At 39.5% G+C, this 15757-nt stretch overlaps 1 protein-coding gene across 1 annotated transcript; it reads right to left on the bottom strand.

Annotated features, from left to right (window-relative positions):
* Positions 1–7269: 7269 nt before the first annotated feature.
* Positions 7270–11760, bottom strand: LOC110497273 (T-cell ecto-ADP-ribosyltransferase 1). The gene is given in 4 exon segments (XM_090187926.1): positions 7270–7608; positions 7611–8141; positions 8284–8375; positions 11650–11760. Coding segments are annotated over 4 exon segments (873 nt in total). The 5' UTR covers positions 11663–11760; the 3' UTR covers positions 7270–7371.
* Between the last annotated feature and the right edge of the window lie 3997 nt (positions 11761–15757).

Below are 15757 nucleotides of genomic sequence, written 5' to 3'. Positions count from 1 at the left end.
TATGAACAAGAAGGTCAAGTTTGACAGAGGTCAGATGGAGGAGAGGATTGTGGATATCTACGTCAGTGCAGACACCCTGAGAGATGGTGAGACCAGCACCAAGAGAGAAGAGACAGCAGACACTGTTACAAATAATTGACCAACACAACACACCACAAGTCTCTCTTATTTGTCTACAGAGCCTGAGAGCTCAGGGAAGAGACCCTTCCTAGTTGCTGCAGTGTGTCTGTGGATGCTGTGTGTTCTCCTACTGGCTGGGATCATAGGCCTGTCTGTCTACTGTGAGTATAAGGCCCTCATTACATTGACTAGACTTGATGCTGTGCCGTCTTCATCACAGATCACCAGATTATCTACTTTTCTATTTACATCTTGGCCTTACCTTTGGATGTGGCTTGGCAACGTGACATTCTTGCTGCGCTCAAAGTTACTGTAAACATTATAGTTATTGTTCTTACTATTTTAGCAGTTCTGATGTTATCTAATTTAGTGAGCAACTTAACGAGATTCATAATTTATGAAAACAAATGTACTGCAGAGAAAGAACAACGACAGACTGACAGAAATGTTCTCAGTGGGAGGCTAGTAAATCTACCTCACTAAATGATCATGTCATTATCACACAGGCCCGAGCATGTGTCTGTATTCGGTCATTAAGTGTACAGTGTAAGAAGTTGGACGTCAATTCATGTTTTCATCTTTCACAACAACCCTGTCCTGTAACCTGTCACAAGTTTGAATCCATTTAGTACTTCCTGTCTACTGAGACTAAAACCTGGGAGGAGAGCAGAGAGGACTGTCTGGAGAGAGGAGCAGACCTTGTGATCATAAACAGCAATATGGAACAGGTAAGAGAGAGAGAGAGACAATATGGGTGTGCAGGGTTAGATATAATCTAACACAATGTATATATGTTTATCTTTTTCAAAAACAGAAAATTATCTTCAACCTCCACAAGAGTGTCTGGATTGGTCTGACTGACTTTGTTACTAAAGGGACCTGAAGATGGGTGGACGGTATCCCACTGACCACCAAGGTAACACACTACTGCTCTAATAACACTGACCACCAAGGTAATACACTACTGCTCTAATAACACTGACCACAGTGTAGGTCCTCCATTCCCAAATGGTGGACCAAGACTGACCACAGAGTAAGATCATAAAGAGCAGAGAGGAACAGGTAAAAGAGAGAGAATATATTTTAGTAGATGTTGTTATCCAGAACGACTTACAGGAGCAATTAGGGATAAGTGCTTTGCCCAAGGATACACCAATGGATGTTTCACCTTGTCGGCTCAGGGATTCAAACCAACAACCTTTCGGTTCCTGGCCCAACACACTTATCCGCTAGGCTACCTGCCACAGACATTGTGTTAAATATGCATTATAAAGGTTTGTATCATTTCAGCCAGTAGCTTTGAAGGTAGCCCTCACTAGCCAAAACAGGTCCCCAAAATGTGGTATCCATGTCATATGATATGGATCAGGTCCAAATGGATGGACCTGAATATATATATTTTTCTGTGTAATTTCACCTTAGATTTCCTCCTGTATATATAGTTCCTTAAACAGCAATGCAGAGAAAGTACCATGCAGTCTTTACACAGGCAGCCCACTTCTGATTATTTTCCACTAATTGGTATTTGACCAATTAGATCAGATATTTTGCCACTTATTGGGCAAAATATCAGAATTGGGCTGCCTGTGTAAACGTAGCCAGAGAGGCCTATTTCTCACAGATCCAATGAATTGCCCTTTGGCTGATGAGAAGTAAGAAATATACCCACAGTTCTCCACTCCACCAATGTTACTGCGGGGACCTGGAAATGGGTGGACGGCACCCCACTGACCACCCCGAGGTAAAAGACTACTGCTCTAATAACACTGATCACAGCGTAAGGAGTAGGACTGATTCTCTGTGTTGTTCATACTCTAGGTTCTGAGAGGGTGACCAGTCTAACTCTGTGTTGGTTCTACTGCAGGTACTGGGAGTGGAGAGCGTAATGGTGGTGGAGTAAAGAACTGTATGTTTATTTGCTTACTTCTCATCAGCCAAATGGACATTTTAGTCATTTAGCAGACATTTTTATCCAGAGCGATTTACAGGAGCCATTAGGGTTAAGTGCCTTGCTCCAGGGTACATCAACAGATTTTTAATCCAGTCGGTCTGAGGAATTGAACCAGCGACCTTTCGGTTACTGGCCCAACGCTCTTAACCGCTAGGATTCATAGATGGAAGAGTTTTATGATGATATTGTTGTTTTTCTCTGTTGGAGGGGGGCTCTATTTTGATGAGGAATCCATGTTTGAAAAATCCCTCTTTTGATTAATATCTTGAAAAGGATTTGTAAAATGTACTATGTGCCTTGACAAAATGCATTTGTATATGTATTTTTTTACAAAATAGAAAATAAAATAAACTTTGATTTAAAATATATACATTTTTAACATGCGTGTTTGAATTACCGTTCAGGCTTTCCGACTTATTGATCTTCTACTAAAGATACTGAGGGCAGGTCTTGACACAATTAAAGTGCTTTACACAGGGTCGAAGTTGTGGGCCTTAGGGGGCCTGGCCCACCCTAACATACCTCTTTGCCTCTACAAATAAAATATTGAAATATTGATAAATTATTTGACACGAGACCCGTGCAGACAGAAAGACGCATCAATGCCAGATAAAGCATCCGAGCGTGCGAAACAGCGCCCCTCTGCCTCAGTATGTGTAGACCATGTATCTGATGCTGTCTGGACAAAGAGAGTATGGCATGTCATACATGCTATTTCTGTCCAGACAGCATCAGATAGATGGGATACAAACACTGAGTGTACAAAACATGAAGGACACCTGCTCTCTCCATTACATTGACTGACCAGGTGAATCCAGGTGACAGCTATGATTCCTTACTGATGTCACTTGTTAAATCCACTTCAATCGGTGTACATGGAGGGGAGGAGACTGGTTGAAGAAGTATTTTTAAGCCTTGAAGCAATTGAGACATACAGTGGGGCCAAAAAGTATTTAGTCAGCCACCAATTGTGCAAGTTCTCCCACTTAAAAAGATGAGAGAGGCCTGTAATTTTCATCATAGGTACACTTCAACTATGACAGACAAAATGAGACAAAAAAATTCAGAAAATCACATTGTTGGATTTTTAATGAATTTATTTGCAAATTATGTTTTTTTTTTGCCCCACTGTATATGTATTGTGTATGTGTGCCATTCAGAGGGTGAATGTTTGTGTCAACAACTGCAACAATGCTGGGTCAAGAACTGCAGCGATGCTGGGTTGTTCGCGCTCAACAGTTTTCCATGTATATCAAGAATGGTGCACCATCCAAAGGACATCCAGCCATCTTGACACAACTGTAGGAAGCATTGAAGTCAACATGGGCCAGCATATCTGTGGAACACTTTCAAACCTTGTAGAGTCCATGACACGATGAATTGAGGCTGTTATTAGGAGAAAAAGGGGGGTGGAACTCAATATTAGGAAGGTGTCCTTAATGTTCTGAACACTCAGTATACAGTAAGCAAGACTGTTTCGCTCACTCTGATGCTTTCTCCGGTGAGATAGTTTTAGCAGAGAGGACGAGGTGTAGTGAGAGCGCTCTCTTGCCAAAATCTGTCCGGAATAAACCTGATGCCTTTCTATGTGCATCATTTGTAGACCTAAACTTGTTTCCTATTCTTGACTTTATATAGTTTTGACTACTTTTACTTCACTACATTCCTAAATACAATATTGTACTTTTTACTCCATACATTTTACCTGACACCCAAAAGTACTTGTACATTTTGAATGCTTAGGACAGGAAAATGGTTTAATTCACACACTTTTTAAGAGAACATCCCTGGTCATCTCCACTGCCTCTGATCTAGCAGACACATGCCTTGTTTGTAAATTATGTCTGAGTGTTGGAGTGTGCCCCTGGCTATCCGTAAATAATATAAAAACAAGGAAATGGTGCCGTTTGGTTTGCTTAATATAAGCAATTTGAAATGATTAATACTTTTGCTTAAATTACGTACTTTTGACACTTAAGTATATTTAACCTTTTGCGTGTAGGGGGCAGTATTTTCGTTTTTGGCTAAAAAACGTATCCATTTGAAATTGCCTATTTCTCAGCCCCAGAAACTAGGATGTGCATATAATTGTCAGATTGGGATAGAAAACACTCTAAAGTTTCCAAAACTGTAAAAAATATTGTCTGTGAGAATAACAGAACTGATATTGCAGGCGAAAGCCTGAGGAAAATCCAATCAGGAAGTGCCTCTAATTTTGAAACCTCTCTGTTCCTATGCATATCTATCCTCCATTTAAAGGGATATCAACCAGATTCCTTTTTCTATGTCTTCCCTAAGGCGTCAACAGTCTTTAGACATAGTTTCAGGCTTTTATTTTGAAAAATGAGCGTGAAAGATCACATTGCGTAAGTGGATAGGTGGGGGCTCTCAGTATGAGTTTTGCGCTACAGAGTAAAGCGGCCGTTGTTTCTCCCGGTGTTATTGAAAAACCTACACACCAGGTTGATATATTATCGAAAATACAGTATATTTTAAAAACAACCTGAGGATTGATTATAAAAAGCGTTTGACATGTTTCTGTGGACATTATGGATATTTTTTGGAATATACGTCTGCGTTGTCGGGACCGCTCTTTCCTGTGGATTTCTGAACATAACGCGACAAACAAACTGAGGTATTTTGGGTATAAAAATAATCTTTATGGAACAAAAGTAACATTTGTTGTGTAACTGGGAGTCTCGTAGGTGAAAACATCCGAAGATCATCAAAGGTAAATTATTAATTTGATTGTTTTTCTGATTTTCTTGACCTAGCTACTTAATGCTTAGTGTACATAATGTTATGTTATGCTATCGATAAACTTACACAAACGCTTGGATTGCTTTCGCTGTAAAGCATCATTTCAAAATCTGAGACGACAGGTGGATTAACAAAAGGCTAAGCTGTGTTTTGCAATATTGCACTTGTGATTTCATGAATATGAATATTTTTTAGTAATATTATTTGACTGTGGCGCTACTTCCCTGCTTCCATTCATTTTCTACCGGTACAGGTTACCTTCAAAATAGTTCCATGATACTTGTGTGGGTCGTAGTGCAAAACGGAGAACACCATCGTGTTTGTGAGAGTCTCATCTATCCATATTAGTTTGTCGGCCAACCCGTTCGGACGCTACAGATGTTTCCATGAGAAGACCGTTTTTCATGGTCTGACAAACGCAGTTGTAACTCGGACACCTTCCACCGCAGATGTGGAAGGCCACTATAGGCAGATGTGGAAGGCCACTATAGGCAGATGTGCTAGATTGAGAAGCAGCCCTTGGAAAAACAGGTATCTCTAGCTTAAACTGACAGATTTGGAAGGGCATTTCTTCGTTATGTTCCTTAGATTGATGCTCCTTGCATCAATAGACTAGATACTACTGACCATGCGGACAATCAAACTGTAAAGACTCAATATCGCTAAACAAGAGAATGCATAAGTGTTGAAGTGGTTTGGTTGCCAGGGGAGGCAGGTGAGGGGAGGATGGCTCACAATAATGGCTGGAATGGAGTGAATGGAGTAGTATCAAACACATGGAAACCATGGACACCATGTGTTTGACATCATTCTATTCCAACCATTACCATGAGCCCTTCCTCCCCAATTATGGTGCCACCAGCCAGCCGTGGTTGAATCCAGCCCTATCTTTGTGTGTTTTCTCCAGCCTCTGGAGGAAAGGAGAGCCCAACGATGGGGATGGAGAGGGAGAGGAGGACCAAGATTTGTTTTCTCTCTCTCTCTCCAACAAAGCAATATATTGGCTGTGTGAGAAGGTGTCTTGTATTGAGTTTATTGTTTAAACCTTTTTCAAACCTCTTCTCAGGGACCCCCAGCCGTTCCATGTATTTGAACAATTCCAGAACTAAGTAGCACACCTGATTCAACTTGTCAACTAATCATGAAGCCTTTAACTATTCAAATCAGGCATCCTAGTTCAGGGCTACAACATTTAATGTCTGGGGCTCCAGAGGAGAGGTTTGAAAAAGGCTGCTTTAATCTATGGTATGCTGAGAAATTAGAGATATACTATAAAATGTCCATTATTCTATTTGAAAACTCATTGGTTATGTCTTGTTTTTAGACCCAAATAATTCAACAAACAACACAGCATCAGCTTAGTTAATTTATTCATCAGGCACAGTTCTGGGGGTGTCCAACACCAGCGTCCTCCTGCTGGACCCCAGTTCTGACACACTTTACCTGGGAGCCAGAGGCTCCATCAGGGTCCTGCACACCTCCAACCTGAGAGGGGGAGGGACAGAGAGATGGGAGAGAGAGAGAGAGAGAGAGGGGGGGGGGGGTGGAGGGAGGGAGGGAGGGAGGGAGGAAAGAAGAAGATACAGTGAGAGAGAGAGAGAGAGAGGGGGGGGGGGGGGGACTTCTTCACTTGACTGAGTGTGTGTGTTTCTCTGTGCTGCATATTGATTTATTAACCAACCAGCAGAGAATCACGTGTGTATTTGCACCCCATTGGAGGACAGAAATAGGAGGGGAGCCAATCAGGGACAGCAGGGGTGGGGCCCCACCTGCTCTGAGAATCTGGTGATGAGTGACGCCTGTCGGCCAATTTAAGTCAAGACGCCAACTTTGCTCTGTAACAGTACTGTGGAGCCAGCCAGTCAATCCTTATTTGGCCATATGATTGGTCAGAAGCCATGTTGGACTGTTAGAAGTATTCTATGGAAGAACATTAATTGTATAATTCCATGATGCCTTATGTTGTCTTTTTGTGAAAGTAGTAAATGTTTGAATGTTTTTACATGATTTTGAATGTTTCATGGGATTTAAAAAAAAATTCCTTCAGTACCAAATGGTAGTTTCAGGTATCACTTTATTTGTGGCTTTATGTGCCACCTCGGAGGAAGTAATTAAGCATAACTTTATTGAACAATTAAACTTGTCATGTAATTTTATAGATTGATCCATGGATTAATTTCACTTTGTCTAAACGTAGTACGTTAATAGTTTAAACAAAAAATACATGACGAATACAGTATTCTTGCTCAACGATTGTCTTTATTCATGTTGAAACAAGCTGCAGAAGGAATATAAGTGCTTTAAAGTCTCCTATGGAGTCTGATACACAGGTTAATACACACATCTTAATAATCACTGTTTCTGGTAGTCAGGATGAGATTTGTATGTAACATCCACAAATAAACCAATTAACGTATTACAATAGAAACTATGGTCACTCAACATTTTATTGTATTTATTTTTGTAAGAAGCGTGAGAATAAGAAGCTGAGCTGGTTGAATTACATCCTCTTTAGGGACAATGACTCAATGTTAATTTTCTTAATTAATAATTGGCTTCTTAAACATTTTGCAATTCAGGTTACTCTTGGCTATTTTGGTGCTCTGTAGTTTGTTCACAACATCACACCAAAGTGTTGGATCATCTTCTTTCTTGAGTACTTCAGTAACGTTGAACACTTCATAGGGTGGAATCAACACCTCCTCTTCTTTTGTCCCCATTTTGGGGAAGGACTTCAGGTAAGCGCCAAAACACGTCTCTATCTCAAAGCAGGACTTCAGTCTCCAAATTCAGAATTGTCCTTGTTAAGAGAGCTGGAGGCAAAGTAGCCAAATCTAATAGTTTTGTTAACTTTACCCACAAACTTCATTTTGGTTCTTCTGTATGTGATGTGACAACATTGCTTTTTTTTCAGGAGGCGAATGGCGTCAGTCAGGAAGAAATGCAGGGAGTGGAACTGGAAGGAGGTTGTATACTTATATCTATTGGTCCGGACTGCTTGGTTGAACTCTGAGTGTATTGAAGGATGACCTGTTGTGTAAGCACAGATAGCCTTGATATGATTATGTGAAAGTTTGTCGCTAACATTGTACTCAGACTTGTCCTTTCGGAATCGTTTCTTCACATTTTTTGCACACCTTTCGGCCCACTTCCAGGCATTTTTGAAGGGCTCTTTGTTTTCATGTACAAGATATTCCTTCTGCACCTTGTTGTACATTTGTTCAGTGCAGCCGTTATACATGTCGTCAACAGAGTCAGGGACCATGTCTAAGGGTATGCTGGAATTGAGACCAGGCTGATGGAGATGAACCTTCAGAGAATACGGAGGAGAATACAGAGAAACAGTTTTATATATACTATTATTACATTTTTTTTACTGTAACAATCTTGTTCTCAGATTAAAAGTAGCAAGACTATATGCTGAAAGTACCATCTTGGAGTCCACGTCTTACCATCTTCGAGTCCACACCCAGAGTCCAAACATGGAAGACACACAGCACAGCAAAGGTTAGGATGTTGTTTCGCCCCATGACTTCAACAGCACCTGTAGTAAAACAACATATACAGGAGACAAATACCAATCATCATAACAGTACCCAACATGATACAACATAGCTTTGATACTATTCACGTTTTAAAATGAATTGCAATAGCACTGTCACGCCCTGACCATAGAGAGCCCTTGATTCTCTATGGTGTTGTAGGTCAGGGTGTGACTAGGGGAAGTTCTAGTCGATTTATTTCTATGTTTGGGATTGAGAATGGTTCCCAATTAGAGGCAGCTGATTATCGTTGTCTTTAAATTGGGGATCATACTTAAGTTGTCCCTGTTCCCACCTGTATTTGTGGGATATTGATTGTGTTTGTTACACCACGGAAGTCATGATTCGTTGCTTGTTTATTGTTTTGTTGAGAAGTTTTCACTTAATAAATGGATATGGAACTCAAATCACGCTGCGCCTTGGTCCGTCCATTATCAAGAGCGTGACAAGCACCATATAGAAGCGGATAGTAAACATAAACATACTGGTAATCATTATAATCATTATAAAAATAGCTTTGATATTATTCACTTCTAAGAATTGATAGGAGTTTTTGGAATGCCACCATTTAACAAAGCCTTTATTGTGAAGCAAAACTACTGTCAATCAAGTCTCATTCAATAATTGGCTTGCTACTTTTTTCCAATTGACTGCAGAATGACAACAGTACACTTTATAGAGAAAGGAAGGAAACCGCTCAGGGATTTCACAAGGAGGCCAATAGTGACTTTAGAATAGTTTAAAATGTTTATGTTTGTGATGGTAGAAAACTGAGAATGGATTAACAACATTGTACTCACTCCACAACACTAACCTAACTGACAGATGGAGAAGGAAGCATGTACAGAATACAATATTGCAAAACATGCGACCTGTTTGCAATAAGACACTAAAGTAAAACTTTTTTTTTTAAATTCAAAGAAATTAATTATATCTTGAATACAAAGCTTTATATAAGGGGGAAAATCCAACACAACAAATGACTGAGTACCACTTGTCATATTTTTAAGCATGCTGATGGCTGCATCGTGTTATGGGTATAATTGTCATTGACAAGTTTTTTTGAGAATAAAGCTAAGCACAAGCCAAATCCTAGAGTAAAATCTTGCAACCTAAAACACAAGGCCAAATGTACATTGGAGTTGCTTTAAAAAGAATAGGAACACTGTGAACAATTTTCAGCAAGTTGCAACCATGAAATACAGAAATAAACACTTTTCCATAAACAAGGTCTAAATCATGTCTGATGCACTCTGTAAGTAAACATTTTTGCAGTACTGTTTAACATGATGTAAAATGACGTTTGAGGCGATTTCTACAAAAACACTACTAAAGGACAGAATGGCGGTATATAATGGAGAATTTCAACCATGAGAGATCTTTTTCAATTGTACGAGACACGATTTTGTGTATTTTACTCCTTTTAGTCAGTTATCCACCTTTGGTGATTAAACCTCTCTGGGATATGCAGGACGGTAGCGTTCCAACTGGCCAACATCCAGTGAAAATGCAGAGCGCCAAATGTTTTAAAAATACTCTAAAATGTATACTTTCATGAAATCACACATACAAGATACCAAATTAAAGCTACCCTTGTTGTGAGTCCAGCCAATGTGTCAGATTTCAAAAAGGCTTTTCGGCGAAAGCAAATGATGCTATTATCTTAGGATAACACCCCAGTAAACAAAGACAGAAAAGTATATTTCAACCCTGCAGGCGCAACACAAAACTCAGAAATAAAATATAATTCTTGCCTTACCTTTGACGAGTTTCTTCTGTTGGCACTCCAATATGTCCCATAAACGTCACAAATGGTCCTTTTGTTCGATTAAGTACGTCGATATATATCCAAAATGTCCATTTATTTGGCGCGTTTGATCCAGAAAAACACCGGTTCCAAGTTGCGCAACATGACTACAAAATTTCTCATAAGTTACCTGTAAGCTTTGTCCAAACATGTCAAACTACTTTCCTAATACAACTTAAGGTATTTTTTAACGTAAATAATTGATACAATTGAAGATGGGATGATCTGTGTTCAATACCGGAGGAAAACAAAGTGGAGCGAGCTTTTCAGGTCACGCGCCTCTATCAAAGAGTACACATCTCTCTACCTCCGTTCTGAACAGTGTTACTTCTTCATTTCTCAAAGGATATCCCTAAAACAATTTCTAAAGACTGTTGACATCCAGTGGAAGCGATAGGAACTGCAGGAAAGTCGATTAGAAATCTGGATTCCCAATGAAAACCCAATGAAAAGAGAGTTTGTCCTCAGGGTTTCACCTGCCAAATAAGTTCTGTTATACTCACAGACATGATTCAAACAGTTTAAGAAACTTCAGAGTGTTCTCTATCCAAATCTATTAATAATATGCATATCTTCGCTTCAGGGTCTGAGTAGCAGGCCGTTTACTTTGGACATGCTTTTCATCCGGATGTGAAAATACTGCCCCCTGTCCCAAAGAAGTTTTAACAAGACAACATTGAATTTTCTTGAGTGGCCTAGTTACAGTTTTGACTAAATCATCTTGAAAATCTATGTCAAGATTAGACAATTACTGTCTAGCAATGATCAACAACCAACTTGATAGAACTTATAATATTTGCAAAAAATGATTAATTTGCAAATATTGTACAATACAGGTAGGCACATTTCTTAACTTACCCAGAAAGCCTCACAGCTGTAATTGCTGTCAAAATTGATTCTAACATTTATTGACTCAGAGGGTTGAATACTTATCTAATGAAGATATTTGTGTTTTATTTTTTCATTAACTTTTCACAAATGTAAAATAATTTCTTCCACTTTGATACTTCATAGTATTTTGTGTAAAACTTGGACAAAAAAATGACGTTTAAATCCATTTCATTACCACTTTGTAAAAACACTAAATTTGGAAAAAATAAAGGGTAAGAATACCTTCTGAAGGCACTGTACAGTAGCTAGGTGAGACAGCCACATATTACAGTCAAATATAAAGGATAAAAACATTCCATTCCAGCTAAACAATGGATATATAGAATTTTTCAAAAATTTAAAAAATCATAGCTATGTTAGCTACAACAATCTAGTAGTATTTCATTATTACTACTGATATAAACTCTATGGAGAAATAACATTAGCCACGTTAAACAACCTAGTGTCATTTAGTTAGTACTACTGATATAAACTCTATAGAGAAATAATGAGTACTACTACTGACAATGCTATATATCATACCACCACTGTTGTTGTAACGAATTATAAGATTATAATGATCTGATAGTTCAACTTACCAGACTGGAGCATGATTGAGGTTGTTTTGTATTGATCAGCTTCAGGACTTGTGTTTGCAGCTTTTCTGCAAAGGTCTACTTATACCTGGTCAGACATCTGACTAATACAAGCCCACACAACCACAAACATTGTTCCAACACAGAAGTACCAGATTCTATGGTCACACGGCCACAGGCTCTCAGGTTGTGTGAGTAACTGGTAATGACGTCACTGGGTGAGTTCCAGCGATTTCTCAGTGATACGTTTTAATTTTAAAAAATTGTTGAAGAACCAACCCACTGGTTGAATCAAAATTGTTTCCACGTCATTTAAAATTAAATTAGGTTGAACCAGCGTGAAATGGATGTTGAATTGACGTCTATGCCTATTGGGAAGTATCCTAATATGAATGGAATATAAAATATTGTCTATTGAACACTTCATAGGGGGGAATCAGCAACTCCTTCTCATGCGGCAGCTGAGAGTACCCCCCCAGTGGGGCACCAATGTAGGTGGTGACCTCAAAACAGGAGCGAGTTCCAAGGCATTTAGACGTGATTTGCTTGTCTAAAGAGCTGTCCAAATCACATTGTAGTATTTCAGACACCATAGAAAGCCTCTGGTTCATCGGAAGATTTGGAAATACTTAATGTTCTTGTTCAGAATTCCCAAGGCATTGGTCAGAAGGTGCAGGGAGTGGTACTTGTGGGGCCATTCACAACAGGGATGTTGTGTTGTAGCTCTTATTTTGGGTACAAGTGACTTTGTTGAATGACTTGTAAATGTTGGATGTTAGATGAATAGTTTTTAGGACAGCTACTTTGACAAGTAATTTGTCCAACAATAGTTTACAGATAGATTATTTCATTTATAATTCCCCGTATCACAATTCCAGTGGGTCAGAAGACTAAATACACTAAATTGACTGTGCCTTTAAACAGCCTGGACAATTACAGAAAATTATGTCATGGCTTTAGAAGCTTCTGATAGGCTAATTGACATCATTTGAGTCAATTGGAGGTGTACCTGAGGATGGATTTCAAGGCCTACCTTCAAACTCAGTGCCTCTTTGCTTGACATCATGGGAAAATCAAAAGAAATCAGCCAAGAATTGTGAACCTCCAAAAGTCTGGTTCATCCTTGGGAGCAATTTCCAAACGCCTGAAGGTACCACCTTCATCTGTACAAACAATAGTACGCAAGTATAAACACCATGAGACTACGCAGCAGTTATACCGCTCAGGAAGGAGACGTGTTCTGTCACCTAGAGATGAACGTACTTTGGTGCGAAAAGTGCAAATCAATCCCAGAACAACAGCAAAGGACCTTGTGAAGATGCTGGAGGAAACGGGTACAAAAATATCTATATCCACAGTAAAACAAGTCCTATATCGACATAACCTGAAAAGCGGCTCGGCAAGGAAGAAGCCACCTGTGATGCGGTGTGTACTGGAGGTGAGGAAGTCAGGAGAGCAGGAGAGCAGAGACGCAGGAGAGCAGAACTTGGTAGTTTTAATAGTAAAACCAACGGCCATAGAAACACAAAAATATGGGCACAATAACCCGACATGCACCAGTCAAACAAAATGTGCAGAAGCACTTACAATAATCAATATCACACAAAGACATGGAGGGAAACAGAGGACTAAATACATGTAGGTTGATTAGGGAATGAAAACCAGGTGTGTATGGAACAAGACAAAACAAATGGAAATATGAAAAATGGAGCGGCGATGGCTAGAAAGCCGGTGACGTCGATCGCCGAACGCCACACGAACAAGGAGAGGAGCCGACTTCGGTGGAAGTCGTGACACCACTGCTCCAAAACCGCCATAAAAAAGCCAGACTACGGTTTGCAACTGCACATGGGGACAAATATTATACTTTTTGGAGAAATGTCCTCCTGGTCATAGAACTGTTTTGCCATTTTGACCATCGTTATGTTTGGAGGGAAAAGGGGAGGCTTGCAAGCCGAAGAACACATCCCAATCGTGAAGCACAGTTGTGTTAAGGGGGTGCTTTGCTGCAGGAGGGATTGGTGTACTTCACAAAATAGATGGCATCATGAGGTAGGAATATTATGTGGATATATTGAAGCAACATTTCAAGACATCAGTCAGGAAGTTAAAGCTTTGTTACAAATGGGTTTTCCAAATGGACAATGACCCCAAGCATACTTCCAAAGTTGTGGAAAAATGGCTTAAGGACAACAAAGTCAAGGTATTGGAGTGGCCATCACACAGCCCTGACCTCAATCCCATAGAACATTTATGGGCAGAACTGAAAAAGTGTGTGCGAGCAAGGAGGCCTACAAGCCTGACTCAGTTACACCAGCTCTGTCAGGAGGAATGGGCCAAAATTCACCCATCTTATTGTGGGAAGTTTGTGAAAGGCTACCTGAAACATTTGACCCAAGTTAAACATAAAAGGCAATGCTACCAAATACTAATTGAGTGTATGTAAACTTCTGACCCACTGGGAATGTGATGAAAGAAATAAAAGCTGAAATAAATCTTTCTTTCTACTATTATTCTGACATTTCACATTCTTAAAATAAAGTGTTGATCCTAACTGACCTAAGACAGGGAATTTTTACTTGGATTAAATGTCAGGGATTGTGAAAAACTGAGTTTAAATGTTTTTGGGTAAGGTGTATGTAAACTTCAACTGTAGGTCATTTCCCATGAGTGTAAGTGGCTAATGTTATAAAATGTTTTTTAATATTTCAGAAAATATTTCACATTTGGTTAAATGTGGAATGATACCAGTCATCAGTCAATCATCAGGGTGACTTCTGACTACTGTTGATCTCTTTCCCACTAACAGGTATCTTTTTCTAGTATTTTTCCACTCAGAACCCACACTAAAGTTTGAGGCCCTCTTGAAGGTGTGACAGTCATCATCAGACTGAGTTTGATGCAAACCACAACCACAACACAAACAACCTGACAAAGATAAATGTCATTCAGTTTCCCAGATGTAACTATGTAGTTGTCATCATTACTGTAGAATATTTTCATTATCATTTCCATCTCTTAGAGATATTGTGTTTTATAGTAGTGTCAAAGCAACAGCTAATGTCAAAACACCAGTTTAGTAAGTAGGTTATGACAGTTCATTAGATCAAGATATTTTGTTTTATGTTTGTGTCATTAGCCTGTAGCTAGTGCTCTGCTGAATGCAAAAAAGCTGCTTCTCAGGTTTGATTTTGCATCATTTTGCAACTTGCAATTCAAGTCACTCTAAACGCCAGTGTTCACTAATGTGTAGACAACTTCACGTCAGTCTTTTTTTGTGTGTGGCAGTACCAAGTATCCTAATTTGAATAGATTAGGACAGAATAGAATAGAATGAAATAGAAAATCTTTATTGTCCATTGAAATATTTTGGTAAACATGGATTGATAAAAATATGGATGTGTAGCTAGGTGTTTAACACAGTTCAGGGTTAGGATAAGTGTTAAGGTTAGGGTTATGGCTATTGTTACGGTTTGTAGATAGTTAGTTGAAATGCTACTGAAGCCCCGTTTCCATTTGCACTTTGAAGCCAGACACAGAGACATGTATTTAGCTTGCTAACGTTAGCTAGCAAGCTAATTGGTTAGCGTCATCACTAGCATAACAGACTAGCTAGCTTTATACCTACCTTGCTAGCCATGGCATTGGCTATTTTCTAGCTAGGAAGCCAAGCAAACCACGTGACTTGTTTGATATGATGTAGCTATCTAGCTTTCAATATGACATGGCCAGTTAAAATTACTGATAGCTCTCGTTAGCTCATTCAAAAATAAATTAATGATCCAGCTATGGTGTTAATTCATGTCATGTCTGACTACAGCAGTGTTGCTTGTCCATGTGCTAGCTAACAGCATCAAGCCCAGACGAGATAGCTAAACATGGTATCAGAATCCAGCAGTGATCAGCTGGTGGTTGCATAGTAACGACGTCACCAGTACAATTTCTAATCGAGCTGGCACCAGTTGTGAAACTGGGATGCACTGGCCTGGGTTTCTCTCGACCCAGCACCAATTCGAGAATTCCATTCGAACCAGATTGAATTTGACCCTAATTTGGCCCTAAGGGGCTCCCGAGTGGCGCAGTGGTCTAAGACACTGCATCTCAGTGCAAG

Source organism: Oncorhynchus mykiss, chromosome 10 (assembly GCF_057628025.1).
Source record: "Oncorhynchus mykiss isolate SJ-2025 chromosome 10, ASM5762802v1, whole genome shotgun sequence".
NCBI classification, from domain to species: domain Eukaryota; kingdom Metazoa; phylum Chordata; class Actinopteri; order Salmoniformes; family Salmonidae; genus Oncorhynchus; species Oncorhynchus mykiss.
This window is presented reverse-complemented; position numbering and strand designations above follow the sequence as displayed.